Raw genomic sequence first — 20738 nt, forward strand, 5'->3', positions numbered from 1 at the left:
AGAATATTGTAATACTTGCTTCACATGCAGGTCACCAGTGTCAACGTTTTCTCAAGGCAATGGTGTATTCCTTGTATCCGCCTTGTTAGCTGACACTTACTAGGGTTTGTTTATGCTTTAGAAGGCCTCAAAAAAGAGAAACGTGTCACATGAGAGTTGTGTAAGTTCAAGTTGACATATTTATGATCCCTGGCGACTTTTGTTTTGCACAAAATATTGTTGACTGCCATAGAAATGCTACAGAATGTCATTTGTCTGCCTAGAACGTGGGTCGGCAACCCGCGGCTCTTTAGCGCCGCCCTAGTGGCTCTCTGGAGCTTTTTCAAAAGAATATATGAAAAATGGAAAAAGATGAGAGGAAAAAAACATATTTTTGGTTTTAATATGGTTTCTGTAGGAGGACAAACATGACACAAACCTCCCTAATTGCTATAAAGCACACTGTTTATATTAAACATGCTTCACTGATTCCAGTATTTGGCGAGCGCCGTTTTGTCCTACTAATTTTGGCTGTCCTTGAACGCACCCTAGTTTGTTTACATTTATAACTTTCTCCGACTTTCTAGGACGTGTTTTATGCCACTTCTTTTTCTGTCTCATTTTGTCCACCAAACTTTTAGCGTTGTGCATGAATGCACAAAGGTGAGTTTTGTTGATCTTATTGACTTGTGTGGAGTGCTAATCAGACATATTTGGTCACTGCATAACTGCAAGCTAATCGATGCTAACATGCTATTTAGGCTAGCTGTATGTACATATTGCATCTTTATGCCTCGTTTGTAGCTATATTAGTAACTGGCCTAGAAAGTTCTAACTAATGTTTTTTGTCTGCCTAGAAAGTTCTAAAGAATGTTATTTGTCTGCCTAGAAAGTTCTAAAGAATGTTATTTGTCTGCTTAGAAAGTTCTAAAGAATGTTATTTGTCTGCCTAGAAAGTTCTAAAGAATGTTATTTGTCTGCCTAGAAAGTTCTAAAGAATGTTATTTGTCTGCCATAGAACCAGGGGTCGGCAACCTAAAATGTTGAAAGAGCCATATTGGTCCAAAAATACATAAACAAATATGTCTGGAGCCGCAAAAAATTAAAAGCCATATTACATACAGATCGTGTCGTGAGATATAAATTGGATTAAGAGGACTTAAAGGAAACTAAATGAGCTGAAATATACCAACAAATGAGGCGTAACGATGCAATAGAATAGAAAGTACTTTTCTGATCCCTGGGAGAAATTCAGCACCATAGTTCGCTCAAAATAGATAATAATAATAATAAATAACAAATAACATATATAATATATGAATAGTATAAATATGTACATACAGTTAGCCTAAATAGCATGTTAGCATTGATTAGCTTGCACCAAATATGTCTGATTAGCACTCCACACAAGTCAATAAGATCAACAAAACTCACCTTTGTGCATTCATGCACAACGTTAAAAGTTTGGTGGACAAAATGAGACAGAAAAAGAAGTGGCATAAAACACGTCTTAGAAAGTCGGAGAAAGTTATACATGTAAAGCAGGGGTCTCAAACTCAGTTTACCTGGGGGCCACAGGATGCAGAAACTTAGTGAGGCGGGGCCGCAAGAAAAGATTTCTTAAAAAATGTAACATGCACTTTTTAATGAGTTGACCTTCTATGAATGGCAACATACTTGCCAACCCTCACCATTTTTCCGGGAGACTCCTGATTTTCAGTGCACCTCCCTTAGTGTGACGTGTGTAGCTGTTTATGTCTTGCAATGATGCACATGGCCAGATGCAAGATATATCTGCTGCCAGTTCAGCATGTAGGGGGCGCTAAAGGCAGTGCCATTATGGCACTCGCTGAATATTGTTGATCTGGTAAAAATTGACAGGGGCTTCGAGAGAATTGGTGCTCTGAAATTCAGGGTCTCCAAGGAAAATTGGGGACGTGGGCAAGCATGACCTATCAAGCGGCGTTCACATGAAAGTGGAGGACTGCACCAACATTAAATTGTCATATCCACAAATAGAACGTGTCGCTGTTTGAGACCTCTGATGTAAACTAACTAGGGTGAGTTCAAGGACTGTCAAAATTAGTAGCGCTCGCCAAATAATAGAATCAGTGAAGCATGTTTAATGTAAATAGTGTGTTTTATAACAATTAGGGCGGTTTGTGTCATGTTTGTCCTCCTACATAAAACATATTAAAGCAAAACATTGATTTTTTTTCCCTTATCTTTTTCCATTTTTCATACATTTTTGAAAAAGCTCCAGAGAGCCACTAGGGCGGCGCTAGAGCCGAGGCCTAGATAGTTCAGTTGAAGTCATGTGACCCACAACGGCCTAAACCCCGCCTCCCGGCTCATGCTAAGGAAGTTAGCACTAAGCTAAGTAGCCAACACTTTCTGAGTGCTTCCGTGTTTGAAAGATGAAGTGTTTCTTTCCACACCGCCTTTAAAGTCAGCCACATTCAACACTTTATTCAGCAACATTCTCTACATGCAAATATAGAAAAAACACAAGTAAAAACATTTTTCTGAAGGAACAAAGCAATATTTCACAGTACATCAACAATAAAATTCTGCTGGTAAATATATTCCAAAATAGACTTTTATACACACAACGTCAAAAGGACTTCTACTCTGTAGAAAGCTTTATACAAGTTTACAGTTGTAAAAACAGCAAATAAAGGCACAGGTGCAAACATTCATAAAAAGGAGGCCAAGACAAAGTTTGTTCTTCTCCATTTTCCTTAAAAGTTGATTGAAGACAAGAGAAAGATGTTGATTGGCCGGCATCTGAAAGCTGGACTATTTACTAGTGGTGCCTTCACTGCCCTCGCTCAAACACTGCTGACGTCTTTCAGCATGTTGACAATATTTACACTTGATGCTCCGCTTTCCTTTCTTTCCTAGCATGAGATGAGCATAAAGTCCTCTTTTAGATGCCATCCTAATCCAGAGTGGTTTCAACCTTGTGGAGGAAAGGAGCTCCCAGGGGTGCCCAAAGTGCCCACAACACTTGAATGCCACCTTCTAAAAATATATATTTTTTAAAAACAATAAAAAGTGGAAGAAAAAAGGTGAAAGGTGGACGATAAGACAAAAGTGGCTGTTGTGTTACTTTAAAAGTCTCATGGCTCCAGAAATAATAATGAATCCAAATCAATGTTATTGATGAGTCATCTAATTACTTCACTTCAAATTACACTTTTTGGGGGGAAAGGATTGCATATTTAGTGTTTGCCACAACATAAAGAGGGCGTGAAAAAACTAAGAAAAGCATGAGAAATATGAATGACTTGTGATGGATGTGAAGTGTTCAATCTCCAAATACTTTTGGACTTCTCCACACCGCATTCTGCTGTTTTGACAAAGTATTTAGACTCCAATTACTTGCGTTCAAAATGACTCCAAATGCAAGTTTTGAAGGGGAAATGATTGTTGGAAGTTTGTGTGAGTACAAGACAAGACTCAAACTATCAACAACTCATAGATCTGAAGACATTGAAGCATTTGAAGTAAAACATGACTTATTTTCAACACTTTTAGGAGTTTTGGATTCCCAAGACTTTTCATACATTTGTTTTAACTCTTATTGCTCAAAATAGTATTGAATTCAAATCAATTGTGGACTTATTAAAAGCTCCCATGACTTCGTGAAATATTGCACTTTCAAATTTTTGGGGGGAAAAAAAGATTGCTTATTTTGTGTTTGCCATTTTGTGTTACATCTGGATAAATGTAAACAACTATTCATTTGTAACACTTTTATTTTGTGTTTGCCATCTAAAAACACACACACATGTCCTTGTGGAGTTACATCTGGATAAATGTAAACAACTATTCATTTGTAACACTTCTAGGACTTTTTGATTCCTGAGGCCAAAGTTAATGAATGTTGTTGACTAAAAGTCTCTGAGTTAACCATCTATTTCCCTGACTAAAACAATAATGTTGTTGTTGTTGACACTTTCTGCACTAAGTTGAATAAAAGTGCCTTCAAGATAACTTCAAAGACACATTATACTTTATTATTTACATTTCAACTTACTGCCCTTTAGTCCACTAACATGGAATCCCTTTAGATGACTGAAAGACTTTCTTGTAAGAAGACAAACTGCTGTCAAAGTTAACATGGTTGACAATAACTAACATTTTAGTCAACAATAGTAACTTAAAGTTAACATGGTTGACAATAACTAACATTTTAGTCAACAATAGTAACTTAAAGTTAACATGGTTGACAATAACTAACATTTTAGTCAACAATAGTAACTTAAAGTTAACATGGTTGACAATAACTAACATTTTAGTCAACAATAGTAACTTAAAGTTAACATGGTTAACTATAATTAACACATTTTAGTCAACAATAGTAACTTAAAGTTAACATGGTTGACAATAACTAACACATTTTAGTCAACAATAGTAACTTAAAGTTAACATGGTTGACAATAACTAACACATTTTAGTCAACAATAGTAACTTAAAGTTAACATGGTTGACAATAACTCACATTTGGTCAACAATAGTAACTTAACTTTACCCTGGTTGACAATAAGTAACACATTTTAGCCAACAAATAATAACATAAAGTTAACATGGTTGACAATAACTCAAACATTTAGGTAACAATAGTAACTTAAAGTTAACATGGTTGACAATAACTCAAACATTTAGGTAACAATAGTAACTTAAAGTTAACATGGTTGACAATAACTAACATTTTAGTCAACAAAAGTAACTTAAATTTACCCTGGTTGACAATAAGTAACACATTTTAGTCAACAATAATAACGTAAAGTTAACATGGTTGACAATAACTCAAACATTTAGGTAACAATAGTAACTTAAAGTTAACATGGTTAACTATAACTAACACATTTTAGTCAACAATAGTAACTTAAAGTTAACACGGTTGACAATAACTCACATTTAGTCAACAATAGTAACTTAAAGTTAACATGGTTGACAATAACTCAAACATTTAGGTAACAATAGTAACTTAAAGTTAACATGGTTGACAATAATTAACACATTTTAGTCAACAATAGTAACTTAAAGTTAACATGGTTAACTATAATTAACACATTTAGTCAACAATAGTAACTTAAAGTTAACGAGGTTGACAATAACTCAAACATTTAGGTAACAATAGTAACTTAAAGTTAACATAGTTAACTATAATTAACACATTTTAGTCAACAATAGTAACTTAAAGTTAACATGGTTAACTATAATTAACACATTTAGTCAACAATAGTAACTTAAAGTTAACATGGTTGACAATAACTCAAACATTTAGGTAACAATAGTAACTTAAAGTTAACATGGTTGACAATAATTAACACATTTTAGTCAACAATAGTAACTTAAAGTTAACATGGTTAACTATAATTAACACATTTAGTCAACAATAGTAACTTAAAGTTAACGAGGTTGACAATAACTCAAACATTTAGGTAACAATAGTAACTTAAAGTTAACATAGTTAACTATAATTAACACATTTTAGTCAACAATAGTAACTTAAAGTTAACATGGTTAACTATAATTAACACATTTAGTCAACAATAGTAACTTAAAGTTAACATGGTTGACAATAACTCAAACATTTAGGTAACAATAGTAACTTAAAGTTAACATGGTTGACAATAATTAACACATTTTAGTCAACAATAGTAACTTAAAGTTAACATGGTTAACTATAATTAACACATTTAGTCAACAATAGTAACTTAAAGTTAACGAGGTTGACAATAACTCAAACATTTAGGTAACAATAGTAACTTAAAGTTAACATAGTTAACTATAATTAACACATTTTAGTCAACAATAGTAACTTAAAGTTAACATGGTTAACTATAATTAACACATTTAGTCAACAATAGTAACTTAAAGTTAACGAGGTTGACAATAACTCAAACATTTAGGTAACAATAGTAACTTAAAGTTAACATAGTTAACTATAATTAACACATTTTAGTCAACAATAGTAACTTAAAGTTAACATGGTTAACTATAATTAACACATTTAGTCAACAATAGTAACTTAAAGTTAACATGGTTGACAATAACTCAAACATTTAGGTAACAATAGTAACTTAAAGTTAACATGGTTGACAATAATTAACACATTTTAGTCAACAATAGTAACTTAAAGTTAACATGGTTAACTATAATTAACACATTTAGTCAACAATAGTAACTTAAAGTTAACGAGGTTGACAATAACTCAAACATTTAGGTAACAATAGTAACTTAAAGTTAACATAGTTAACTATAATTAACACATTTTAGTCAACAATAGTAACTTAAAGTTAACATGGTTAACTATAATTAACACATTTAGTCAACAATAGTAACTTAAAGTTAACACGGTTGACAATAACTCACATTTAGTCAACAATAGTAACTTAAAGTTAACATGGTTGACAATAACTAACATTTTAGTCCACAAAAGTAACCTAATTTACCCTGGTTGACAATAACTAACACATTTTAGCCAACAAATAATAACGTAAAGTTAACATGGTTGACAATAGCTCAAACATTTAGGTAACAATAGTAACTTAAAGTTAACATGGTTGACAATAACTAACTTTTTAGTCAACAATAGTAACTTAAATTTACCTTAGATGACAATAACTCACATTTGGTCAACAATAGTAACTTAAAGTTAACATGGTTGACAATAACTAACTTTTTAGTCAACAATAGTAACTTAAATTTACCTTAGATGACAATAACTCACATTTGGTCAACAATAGTAACTTAAAGTTAACATGGTTGACAATAACTAACATTTTAGTCAACAAAAGTAATTTAATTTACCCTGGTTGACAATAACTAACACATTTTAGTCAACAATAATAACGTAAAGTTAACATGGTTGACAACTCAAACATTTAGGTAACAATAGTAACTTAAAGTTAACATGGTTAACTATAATTAACACATTTTAGTCAACAATAGTAACTTAAAGTTAACATGGTTAACTATAATTAACACATTTTAGTCAACAATAGTAACTTAAAGTTAACACGGTTGACAATAACTCAAACATTTTAGTCAACAATAGTAACTTAAAGTTAACATGGTTGACAATAACTCAAACATTTTAGTCAACAATAGTAACTTAAAGTTAACATGGTTGACAATAATTAACACATTTTAGTCAACAATAGTAACTTAAAGTTAACATGGTTAACTATAATTAACATTTTAGTCAACAATAGTAACTTAAAGTTAACACGGTTGACAATAACTCACATTTAGTCAACAATAGTAAATTAAAGTTAACACGGTTGACAATAACTCACATTTAGGTAACAATAGTAACTTAAAGTTAACATGGTTAACTATAATTAACACATTTTAGTCAACAATAGTAACTTAAAGTTAACACGGTTGACAATAACTCACATTTAGTCAACAATAGTAACTTAAAGTTAACATGGTTGACAATAACTAACATTTTAGTCAACAATAGTAACTTAAAGTTAACATGGTTGACAATAACTCACATTTAGTCAACAATAGTAACTTAAAGTTAACACGGTTGACAATAACTCACATTTAGTCAACAATAGTAACTTAAAGTTAACATGGTTAACTATAATTAACATTTTAGTCAACAATAGTAACTTAAAGTTAACATGGTTGACAATAACTAACATTTTAGTCAACAATAGTAACTTAAAGTTAACATGGTTGACAATAACTAACATTTTAGTCAACAATAGTAACTTAAAGTTAACATGGTTGACAATAACTCAAACATTTAGGTAACAATAGTAACTTAAAGTTAACGAGGTTGACAATAACTCAAACATTTAGGTAACAATAGTAACTTAAAGTTAACATAGTTAACTATAATTAACACATTTTAGTCAACAATAGTAACTTAAAGTTAACATGGTTAACTATAATTAACACATTTAGTCAACAATAGTAACTTAAAGTTAACACGGTTGACAATAACTCACATTTAGTCAACAATAGTAACTTAAAGTTAACATGGTTGACAATAACTCACATTTAGTCAACAATAGTAACTTAAAGTTAACATGGTTGACAATAACTAACATTTTAGTCCACAAAAGTAACCTAATTTACCCTGGTTGACAATAACTAACACATTTTAGCCAACAAATAATAACGTAAAGTTAACATGGTTGACAATAGCTCAAACATTTAGGTAACAATAGTAACTTAAAGTTAACATGGTTGACAATAACTAACTTTTTAGTCAACAATTGTAACTTAAATTTACCTTAGATGACAATAACTCACATTTGGTCAACTATAGTAACTTAAAGTTAACATGGTTGACAATAACTAACATTTTAGTCAACAAAAGTAATTTAATTTACCCTGGTTGACAATAACTAACACATTTTAGTCAACAATAATAACGTAAAGTTAACATGGTTGACAATAACTCAAACATTTAGGTAACAATAGTAACTTAAAGTTAACATGGTTAACTATAATTAACACATTTTAGTCAACAATAGTAACTTAAAGTTAACATGGTTGACAATAATTAACACATTTTAGTCAACAATAGTAACTTAAAGTTAACACGGTTGACAATAACTCACATTTAGTCAACAATAGTAACTTAAAGTTAACATGGTTAACTATAATTAACATTTTAGTCAACAATAGTAACTTAAAGTTAACATGGTTGACAATAACTAACATTTTAGTCCACAAAAGTAACCTAATTTACCCTGGTTGACAATAACTAACACATTTTAGCCAACAAATAATAACGTAAAGTTAACATGGTTGACAATAGCTCAAACATTTAGGTAACAATAGTAACTTAAAGTTAACATGGTTGACAATAACTAACTTTTTAGTCAACAATTGTAACTTAAATTTACCTTAGATGACAATAACTCACATTTGGTCAACTATAGTAACTTAAAGTTAACATGGTTGACAATAACTAACATTTTAGTCAACAAAAGTAATTTAATTTACCCTGGTTGACAATAACTAACACATTTTAGTCAACAATAATAACGTAAAGTTAACATGGTTGACAATAACTCAAACATTTAGGTAACAATAGTAACTTAAAGTTAACATGGTTAACTATAATTAACACATTTTAGTCAACAATAGTAACTTAAAGTTAACATGGTTGACAATAATTAACACATTTTAGTCAACAATAGTAACTTAAAGTTAACACGGTTGACAATAACTCACATTTAGTCAACAATAGTAACTTAAAGTTAACATGGTTAACTATAATTAACATTTTAGTCAACAATAGTAACTTAAAGTTAACATGGTTGACAATAATTAACACATTTTAGTCAACAATAGTAACTTAAAGTTAACATGGTTGACAATAATTAACACATTTTAGTCAACAATAGTAACTTAAAGTTAACATGGTTGACAATAACTCAAACATTTAGGTAACAATAGTAACTTAAAGTTAACATGGTTGACAATAACACCTTTTTAACAGTCATTGCTGAAAAACAATAATGAATTCAAATAAAAAATGTTTATGAATTATTGAGCTAAAGAAAGATGAAATATTTGACTTTGAAATGATTTTGAGGGAAATATTTGCTGTTTTTGCCACAAAAAAAAAGGCTTTTCTTTGTCAAAAAGGGCATGAAATGTATTAAAAAGTATAATCCATGGACAGATCTGAAGTTGATGTCGATATTTAAGAATTGAAATAAAAAAGTAATATATGCCTTATTCCAAAAATAAAAACAAATCTTTTTGGCCCCCGGGGCCACACTGGAGGGCCCCTAAAAGTCTGCAGCATGCGTCGGAACCTACTACAAATATCAAAGTGTTTGGATTTGTCAGTGTGGCCCTCTGGGGAAAAAGTTTGGACACCCCGAGTGTAAATGTACAGAACTAGCATAGCTTCTGAAATGTTGCTATTGTCTTTCACATTGTTTGGCAGCTTCCTACATGGAACAGCCGCTGTAGACCACGCCCACATTGGCTGTAGACCACGCCCACAGGCCAGAGTGGTTCTGTCCTGGTTCTACACGGTGCCTGCCAGGGACCAGCTGACAAGCTCCACCACTGGGGACACAGGAAGTGGTCCTTGAAGGCTACAGTAGGCAAAGGTGGATCTCGTGTGAGAGGAAGAGGGGGGCGGGGTTTTCATTTTTTACCACAGTCTTCAGAAAATGAGGGAAAGCGCCACTTTAAATAGCCAAGTCGGGATTTGAATGGATGGTGAACTCCAACAAGTGTCTCACGTTTCATGTGTCAGGTAAAGCGTGACGAACTGAGTCCCCTTCCCGCTGTGGCGTTGGTGGCTGCTAGGCCGTGCTGCTGCTGGAACATGGCGTGCTGCGGGTGCTGCGGGTGCTGCTCTGATCCGAGGCGGGCTGACACTTCTGGGCCCCGCCCACTGCCGCCGCCCTCCCGCCTGCAACCACAAGGAGGAGTTACTGATGTTTACTTCTGTGTGTGACATCATGTGCGATACAAGCAGTGCTGCAGCGTGTTTACTTGTGTGTGATATCATGTGCGATACAAGCAGTCCTGTATACAAACCCCGTTTCCATATGAGTTGGGAAATGGTGTTAGATGTAAATATAAACAGAATACAATGATTTGCAAATCCTTTTCAAGCCATATTCAGTTGAATATGCTACAAAGACAACATATTTCATGTTCAAACTCATAAACATTTTTTTGTTTGCAAGTAATCATTAACTTTAGAATTTGATGCCAGCAACATGTGACAAAGAAGTTGGGAAAGGTGGCAATAAATACTGATAAAGTTGAGGAATGCTCATCAAACACTTATTTGGAACATCCCACAGGTGTGCAGGCTAATTGGGAACAGGTGGGTGCCATGATTGGCTATAAAAGCAGCTTTCATGAAATGCTAAGTAATTCACAAACAAGAATGGGGTGAGGGTCACCACTTTGTAAGCAAATTGTCGAACAGTTTTAGAACAACATTTCTCAACGAGCTATTGCAAGGAATTTAGGGATTTTACCATCTATGGTCTGTAAAATCATCGAAAAGTTCAGAGAATCTGGAGAAATCAGATTAAACACATATATAGACACATGTACATATATATATAAATGTATGTGTATATATATATATATATATATATATATATACACACACATATAATACACATACATTTATATATATATATATATATATATATATATATACACATACATTTATATATATACACACATACATACATATATAGATACACATATATATACATATGTATATCCATATATGTACACACACACACACACATATATATATATATACATATACATACATACATATACATATATATATGCATATATAGACACATATACATTTATGTATATACACATACATATACATACGTATATGTACATATATATATATACACACACATATATATATTTATACATATATTTACAAATACATATATATATTTATACACACCCATATAAACATACATATACACAAACACATATAAACATACATATATACACACACACAAACATACATATACATATATATACACACACACACATATATATGTATATATATATATATATATATATATCCATATTTATACATATATACACACATATATATATAAACATACATATATATATATATACACACACACATATTATATATACATCTAAACATATATATATATATATATATACTCACATATATAAATACATATATATATATACATATTTTTATATTTTATACATATACTGTATATATACACACACATCTATATATATATATATACATATATATATATAGATATATATACATATATCTAATATATGTATAATATATATGTATTATTATATATGTATATATATATACATATATAATATATGTATAATAATATATATATATATATACATATATAATATGTCTAATAATATATAATAATACAACAACTAAAGGTGGTTGTATAATAATAAAGGTGAAGTCACCTGTGTGGGAGTAGATGAACCACAGTGCTCCCGTCAAAAGAGCACCGATGGCGAAGGCGGCGAAGGCGATGATGACCACAGTGGGCGTGTCCATGGTGTCTGCAGGAGAAAACACTTTTTTAGAGACTCTCAAAACCTTTGAGTGCACCTGTGAGGAATCACAGCAGGGGTCCAAGCTCTTACAGCAGGGGTCGGGAACCTTTTTGGCTGAGAGAGCCGTACAAGCAAAGTATTTTTAAAAGTATTTCCGTGAGAGCCATTTAATTCTTTTTTTTTTTCTTAACACTGAATACAACTAAATGCCTGCATTTGTAAGTAAGACCAACATTTTTAGAGTATAATAAGTCTCTTATTCTTTTTAATAACATTGTTATTCTGAAGCTAACCAACAATAAATAAAACACTTTTTACCATTAATGCGACTTCTTGAACAGGTGCGGTAGAAACCGGATGGATGGATGAAAATGCATAAGAATGTTTTATATTTTGAACGTTATTTTTAACACTGTGATTAACAGCTGAATTATTCATGACTTATCGTGTTAAGCAATGTCAGCTCAGATTGATCTGAGAGCCAGATGCAGTCTTCAAAAGAGCCACATCTGGCTCTAGAGCCATAGGTTCCCTACCCCTGTCTTACACTGAGGCCCACATGTTTTATTTTTGTGTGTGTGTATATATATATATATATATATATATATATATATATATATATATATATATATATATATATATGTCTTGATTGAATTATCCAGAGAATAGTGCTCGATACCATGGTAGAGTGCAATATGTATGTGTGGGAAAAATCACAAGACTACTTCATCTCTACAGAAGTGTTTCATGAGGGGTTCCCTCAATCATCAGGAGATTTTAATGGAAGCATTCACATACAATGGTTTATATAGAGCACAGAGTGGGTGGGTACAGGCAGGCGTAGGGTGTGGTGATTGGCTCATGTGTTACCTAGGAGGTGTTTCCGTTTGTGGCGGCATGTTGAAATGATTTCACTACGCTTGTTGAGGGATGACAGGTCTGGATGATATATAATAAACAGTTTCTCTTTTAAGCATAGGTTGCATCTTTTATTACCACTGTTGTATGGTGTGCTGGATGCAAGAATTTGCCATGTTATTGAATATTCAACATTATTGTCTTTGACGTTCCAAATGTGTTTGCTGAGTTCGGTAGAATTCCGCAAGGTCTGGTTTCTAAAGGAGGCCTTGTGATTATTCCATCTGGTTTTAAACGCTCCTTCAGTTAATCCTACGTACGTGTCGGATGTGTTAATGTCCTTGCGTGTTACCTTTGCTTGGTAAACGACTGATGTTTGTATATAATTTCAAGTCTATGCATTAATTCTAAGTTGTTATGATTTTTTTGTTTTATGCCATTTTTCTTCAGGAAAACTTTGTTTAAAATGCTCAACATACAGCGTATACAATATTTTCTCGCATAAATATGTCCAAGTGTAATATTTGATGTGAGGTATTCGGAGCCTTAAATAAGTCAATCATTCATAACAACATTGATTTTGATTCATTACTAATTTTGAGCAATTCAATAAAAAGAAAAGCCCTGTAAATGATTGGGGATCCAAACACTCATCGATGTTGGAAATATAAGTCATACAATTTTTTTTTTGTATTACTTTAAAAACTTAAGTCTTTACATCAACTTTTATTAAAATATTTTTTATGTCGTTTTATGTCCTTTTTGTCAAAGGAAACTTAGTGTTTTGTATAGCAAACCCCCAAAATATGCAATATCTGACCCCCAATATATTGCCAAAGTGAATATTTAATGTGAGCCTCAAATTGGTCAAAGAAGATGGATTTGGATGACTTTTGGAGCAACGCTGGTTTGAAGGAAAAGAAGATCCTGCATGACAGCTTTGTGTTCTTGGAGTCAACATTGCAACTTTTCATTCTTACTTTTCACCTTTTTGTGCTTTTAGCACACTTTTTACTCTATCCTTTTTTTAAATGATTTTAATATTAATAAAGAGCTGCAGACTTTGGACAGCCTGGTCTACAGGGCTTACAAAACACCTACTTTTATTGGCGGGGTCATCCGGGACCTCGGGGTCTGGGTCAGGATAGGTCGGCAAATCTGCAGAACAAACACAAGATGAGCACACCTGCAAACATGCTAACGTGCTAACATGCGCTCTGGAACAATCTATGGAGCGATGAGCTGCTTGTGTGCGGACCATGGCGTCTATTCTTCCACGGTCTGTGCGTTTCATCAGACAGACTGATGGCAGGAGGGCGCCCTCAATGACATCAGCAACCCCCACTCTGTGATGTGTACCATGTGACCCGGACCTGACAAACACACGTTTGCTACTTTGTGTTGGAAGCACACTTTTCAAATGTCCAGCATGTCTCTTGGTTTAGTGAGTCCAAGATGGAACCTGGACTCCACATTTTCACTGCGCTGCGTCGGCAGCTAGCGGGCTTTTACCTTGTAAAGACTGCTAGCCTTTTTATATTTACACTACGAGGCTGGAAAAACCAACGGAAACTAAATCTATCTACAGCAGAGGTGTTAAACGTTGTACCGATCCGTTGTGGTGAAGAAGGAGCTGAGCCGGAAGGCAAAGCTCTCAATTTACCGGTCGATCTACGTTCCCATCCTCACCTATGGTCATGAGCTTTGGGTCATGACCGAAAGGATAAGATCACGGGTACAAGCGGCCGTAATGAGTTTCCAGGTCTCTCCCTTAGAGATAGGGTGAGAAGCTCTGCCATCCGGGAGGAACTCAAAGTAAAGCCGCTGCTCCTCCACATGGAGAGGAGCCAGATGAGGTGGTTCGGGCATCTGGTCAGGATGCCACCCGAACGCCTCCCTAGGGAGGTGTTTAGGGCACGTCCAACTGGTAGGAGGCCACGGGGAAGACCCAGGACACGTTGGGAAGACTATGTCTCCCGGCTGGCCTGGGAACGCCTCGGGATCCCCCGGGAAGAGCTGGACGAAGTGGCTGGGGAGAGGGAAGTCTGGGCTTCCCTGCTTAGGCTGTTGCCCCCGCGACCCGACCTTGGATAAGCGGAAGATGATGGATGGATGGAAGATAACATTTTTCACATCAAAATCAAATTACAGTATGTTATTTATGTACTTTGATCATTTTCCTCGACTGATGTACTAACATGTTTTTTGTAGATATGTAGCATCATCTACAAAGACACACAGAATTACTATTGCGACATCTAGTGGACACATTTACAATAGCTGTTTATTTTCCTTGAAACGTTTCTGGTTCATTTTTATATTTAGCAAACTCATCCCGCGGGCCGGATAAAACCTGTTCGCGGGCCTGATCCGGCCCTCGGGCCGTACGTTTGACACCCTCGATCTACAGGTTAAAAAAGTAAATATATATATATATTTTTTTTACAATCGGCGCTCTGACGGGCCACCGTGAGCATGAGGTGGCCTAAATGAAAATAAGTTTGACAGCCCATTTAGACAGTGGATATCATCTTCAACATTTTCGAGGACGCGCACACGCGCTGGAGTGGAAAGGGGCGGGGCTAAGCTCCTAAGTGAAAACAAGTTTAGCTTAGTGCGAGCATGACTCCTCTTTTCCAGCTCATCCACAGACAAAGTGGGCCTCTTTCCTGCAGCTAGCCACGCACACACACGCACGCACGCACGCACGCACGCACGCACGCACGCACGCACGCACGCACGCACGCACGCACGCACGCACGCACGCACGCACGCACGCACGCACGCACGCACGCACGCACGCACGCACGCACGCACGCACGCACACACACACACACACACACACACACACACACACACACACACACACGCGCGCGCTCACACACGCACGCACACACACACACGCACACACACAAGTTGGAGTAAACAGACAGATGACAGCCTAATGAAGAGCAGATGGAGGGAGGTGATGTTCAGTGTCTTGGGCTTTGTGGCGTCCCAAACTCATGTCTGCCAGGTTCTCTGCTGCCTTCACCTCTTGCCACACAAACACACACACGCATGCACACTCACACAAACACACACACGCATGCACACTCACACAAACACACACACACGCATGCACACTCACACAAACACACACACACACACGCATGCACACTCACACACACAATGTATGACACAACTTTCACATCTGAGAGAAGAGTGTGTACGTAAACACGCACACACTCTTCTCTCAGATGTGAAAGTTGTGTCATACTTTCACCAAACAGATTGACCTCAGTTAAGATGTTTATGCCTGTCAAAGATCCTCTATAAGACAGGAGCACTATGCTGGTTTTAAGGACAGACTTTGAAAAAAAAAACACTTAATCAAAGATCCTCTATAAGACAGGAGTGCTTTGCGGTTTACAAAACCCTACTGAAAAAAAAAAATTCAAAGATCCTCTATAAGACACAGCATTTTGTAGTTTTTAAGAAACTACTGAAAAAAAAACTCTAGTCAAAGATGCTCTATAATAGAGGAGCGCTATGCTGTTTTTAAGAACCAGCCAAAAAATAAATATACAAACAAAACAACTTTACCAAAGATCCTCTATAAGACTGGAGTGCTTTTCAGAATTTAAGGACTTGTTAATATATATATATATATATATATATATATATATATATATATATATATATACAGTGGGCCAAAAAAGTATTTAGTCAGCCAGCGATTGTGCAAGTTCTCCCACTTCAAAGGATGACAGAGGTCTGTCATTTTCATCATAGGTACACTTCAACTGTGAGAGACAGAATGTGACAAAAATCCCCAGATATTCACATTGTAGGAATTTTAAAGATTTTCTTTGTAAATGATGGTGTAAAATAAGTATTTGGTCAATAACAAAAATTCAACTCAATACTTTGTAATATAACCTTTGTTGGCAATAACAGAGGTCAAACAATTGGTCTTTACCAGGTTTGCACACACAGTAACTGGTATTTTGGCCCATTCCTCTATGCAGATCTTCTCCAGAGCAGTGAGGTTTTGGGGCCGTCGCCGAGCAACACGGACTTTCAACTCCCTCCACAGATTTTCTATGGGGTTGAGGTCTGGAGACTGGCTAGGCCACTCCAGGACTTTCAAATGCTTCTTACGGAGCCACTCCTTCGTTGCCCGGGCGGTGTGTTTGGGATCATTGTCATGCTGGAAAACCCAGCCACGTTTCATCTTCAAAGCTCTCACTGATGGAAGGAGGTTTTGGCTCCAAATCTCAGGATACATGGCCCCATTCATTCTTTCCTTAACACGGATCAGTCGTCCTGTCCCCTTAGCAAAAAAACAGCCCCAAAGCATGATGTTTCCACCCCCATGTTTCACAGTAGGTATGGTGTTCTTGGGATGCAACTCAGTATTCTTCTTCCTCCAAACACAACAAGTTGAGTTTATACCGAAAAGTTCTATTTTGGTTTCATCTGACCACATGACATTCTCCCAATCCTCTGCTGTATCATCCATGTGCTCTCTGGCAAACTTCAGACGGGCCTGGACATGCACTGGCTTAAGCAGGGGGACACGTCTGGCACTGCAGGATTTGATTCCCTGTCGGCGTAGTGTGTTACTGATGGTAACCTTTGTTACTTTGGTCCCAGCTCTCTGCAGGTCATTCACCAGGTCGCCCCGTGTGGTTCTGGGATTTTTACTCACCGTTCTCATGATCATTTTGCTCCCACGGGATGAGATCTTGCGTGGAGCCCCAGATCGAGGGAGATTATCAGTGGTCTTGAATGTCTGCCATTTTCTGATAATTGCTCCCACAGTTGATTTTTTCACACCAAGCTGCTTGCCTATTGTAGATTCACTCTTCCCAGTCTGGTGCAGGTCTACAATTCTTTTCCTGGTGTCCTTCCACAGCTCTTTGGTCTTGGCCATAGTGGAGTTTGGAGTCTGACTGTTTGAGGCTGTGGACAGGTGTCTTTTATACAGATAACGAGTTCAAACAGGTGCCATTAATACAGGTAACGAGTGGAGGACAGAAGAGCTTCTTAAAGAAGAAGTTACAGGTCTGTGAGAGCCAGAGATCTTCTTTGTTTGAAGTCACCAAATACTTATTTTCCACCATCATTTCCGAATAAATTCTTTAAAATTCCTACAATGTGAATTCCTGGATTTTTGTTTCACATTCTGTCTCTCCCAGTTGAAGTGTACCTATGATGAAAATGACAGACCTCTGTCATCATTTGAAGTGGGAGAACTTGCACAATCGCTGGCTGACTAAATACTTTTTTGTCCCACTGTTTGTGTGTGTGTATATATATATACACATATATATTTGTATTTAGTAATTTAGTAGTTTCAGTAACGTCAATAATATATTTAGTATTTTATTATTTTAGAAATGTAAACTATTTAATAATTTAGTGGCTTTAGTAATGTAAATATATTTAGTATTTTAATTATTTTAGTAATGTAAGTAATACATTTAATAGTTTAATTGTTTCAAACATGTAAATAATACATTTAGAAAATAAGTGTTTTAGTAATGTCAATAATATATTTAGTAATTTAAATGTTTTAGTAATGTCAATAATATATTTAGTCGTTTCCAGGTACATTGCTCAGGTGACTCTCACCTGCCAGGTGCAGAGGTCAGGTGACTCTCAGGTGCCAGGTGCAGCGAGCGGCCAGGTGACTCACCTGTCATGTGGGGAGGATGTGAGGAGGCGTCCATCAGCTTGAGGGCGGTGCTGGTGGTCTTGGCGCCCATCATCATGGTGAGGATGTGGTCCAGGTCCAGAGAGTTGCAGGGCTGCCTGGGTCCCAAACACTGGATGGCAGGTGACAAACACACCTGGTGGGTTTGGTGCAGATCTGGGTAGAAGTGCGAGACGTGCAGTATTTCCACGTACCGGCGCCAGGCCCAGGCGGAGGCCAGCAGAGGGCGCCATGGAGCACGGAGACATCTTGCAGTGCAGGAACTGTGGCGACGCCTTGACCTCTGACCTGAAGGTGAAGCTGAAGCGCTTCCTGTCCACCTGCTGCTCACCTGTGGCGAAGTGCAGCGAGTCATCGGTGGGACACACGGTCTCGATGAGCGTGTAGGACGACGCCCCCTTGGGGTCAGCGTCAGGTGACACCATGCAGGACAGAATGGTGAAGCCCACACCTGGGTCCGAGGACGACGACCTCACCTGAAACATCCACACAGTCTTCTGTGAATGTTGCCATACTACCTTCTACTACCGATATCACGCTGATATTAGTGTTATGTTCTGTAATGCTGCCATACCACCTTCCACTACCGATATCACGCTGATATTAGTGTTATGTTCTGTAATGCTGCCATACCACCTTCCACTACCGATATCACGCTGATATTAGTATTATGTTCTGTAATGCTGCCATACCACCTTCCACTACCGATATCACGCTGATATTAGTGTTATGTTCTGTAATGCTGCCATACCACCTTCCACTACCGATATCACGCTGATATTAGTGTTATGTTCTGTAATGCTGCCATACCACCTTCCACTACCGATATCACGCTGATATTAGTGTTATGTTCTGTAATGCTGCCATACCACCTTCTACTACCGATATCATGCTGATATTAGTATTATGTTCTGTAATGCTGCCATACCACCTTCTACTACCGATATCACGCTGATATTAGTATTATGTTCTGTAATGCTGCCATACCACCTTCTACTACCGATATCACGCTGATATTAGTATTATGTTCTGTAATGCTGCCATACCACCTTCTACTACCGATATCACGCTGATATTAGTATTATGTTCTGTAATGCTGCCATACCACCTTCTACTACCGATATCATGCTGATATTAGTATTATGTTCTGTAATGCTGCCATACCACCTTCTACTACCGATATCATGCTGATATTAGTATTATGTTCTGTAATGCTGCCATACCACCTTCCACTACCGATATCATGCTGATATTAGTATTATGTTCTGTAATGCTGCCATACCACCTTCCACTACCGATATCACGCTATTAGTATTATGTTCTGTAATGCTGCCATACCACCTTCTACTACCGATATCACGCTGATATTAGTATTATGTTCTGTAATGCTGCCATACCACCTTCTACTACCGATATCACGCTGATATTAGTATTATGTTCTGTAATGCTGCCATACCACCTTCTACTACCGATATCACGCTGATATTAGTATTATGTTCTGTAATGCTGCCATACCACCTTCTACTACCGATATCATGCTGATATTAGTATTATGTTCTGTAATGCTGCCATACCACCTTCTACTACCGATATCACGCTGATATTAGTATTATGTTCTGTAATGCTGCCATACCACCTTCTACTACCGATATCACACTGATATTAGTATTATGTTCTGTAATGCTGCCATACCACCTTCTACTACCGATATCATGCTGATATTAGTATTATGTTCTGTAATGCTGCCATACCACCTTCTACTACCGCTATCACGCTGATATTAGTATTATGTTCTGTAATGCTGCCATACCACCTTCTACTACCGATATCACGCTGATATTAGTATTATGTTCTGTAATGCTGCCATACCACCTTCTACTACCGATATCACGCTGATATTAGTATTATGTTCTGTAATGCTGCCATACCACCTTCCACTACCGATATCACGCTGATATTAGTATTATGTTCTGTAATGCTGCCATACCACCTTCTACTACCGATATCAAGCTGATATTAGTATTATGTTCTGTAATGCTGCCATACCACCTTCCACTACCGATATCACGCTGATATTAGTATTATGTTCTGTAATGCTGCCATACCACCTTCTACTACCGATATCACGCTGATA

At 36.2% G+C, this 20738-nt stretch overlaps 1 protein-coding gene across 1 annotated transcript in view; it reads right to left on the minus strand.

Annotated features, from left to right (window-relative positions):
• Positions 1 to 2421: 2421 nt before the first annotated feature.
• Positions 2422 to 20738, minus strand: part of tgfbr3 (transforming growth factor, beta receptor III) — a 146133-nt gene continuing 127816 nt past the window's right edge. The window contains 5 exon segments of the mRNA XM_061888683.1: positions 2422 to 10396; positions 11953 to 12051; positions 14005 to 14061; positions 18587 to 18716; positions 18799 to 19080. Of these exon segments, the coding sequence (XP_061744667.1) occupies positions 10287 to 10396; positions 11953 to 12051; positions 14005 to 14061; positions 18587 to 18716; positions 18799 to 19080 (678 nt within the window). The 3' untranslated portion in view covers positions 2422 to 10286.

Source organism: Nerophis ophidion, linkage group LG26 (genome assembly GCF_033978795.1).
Source record: "Nerophis ophidion isolate RoL-2023_Sa linkage group LG26, RoL_Noph_v1.0, whole genome shotgun sequence".
Taxonomy (NCBI): domain Eukaryota; kingdom Metazoa; phylum Chordata; class Actinopteri; order Syngnathiformes; family Syngnathidae; genus Nerophis; species Nerophis ophidion.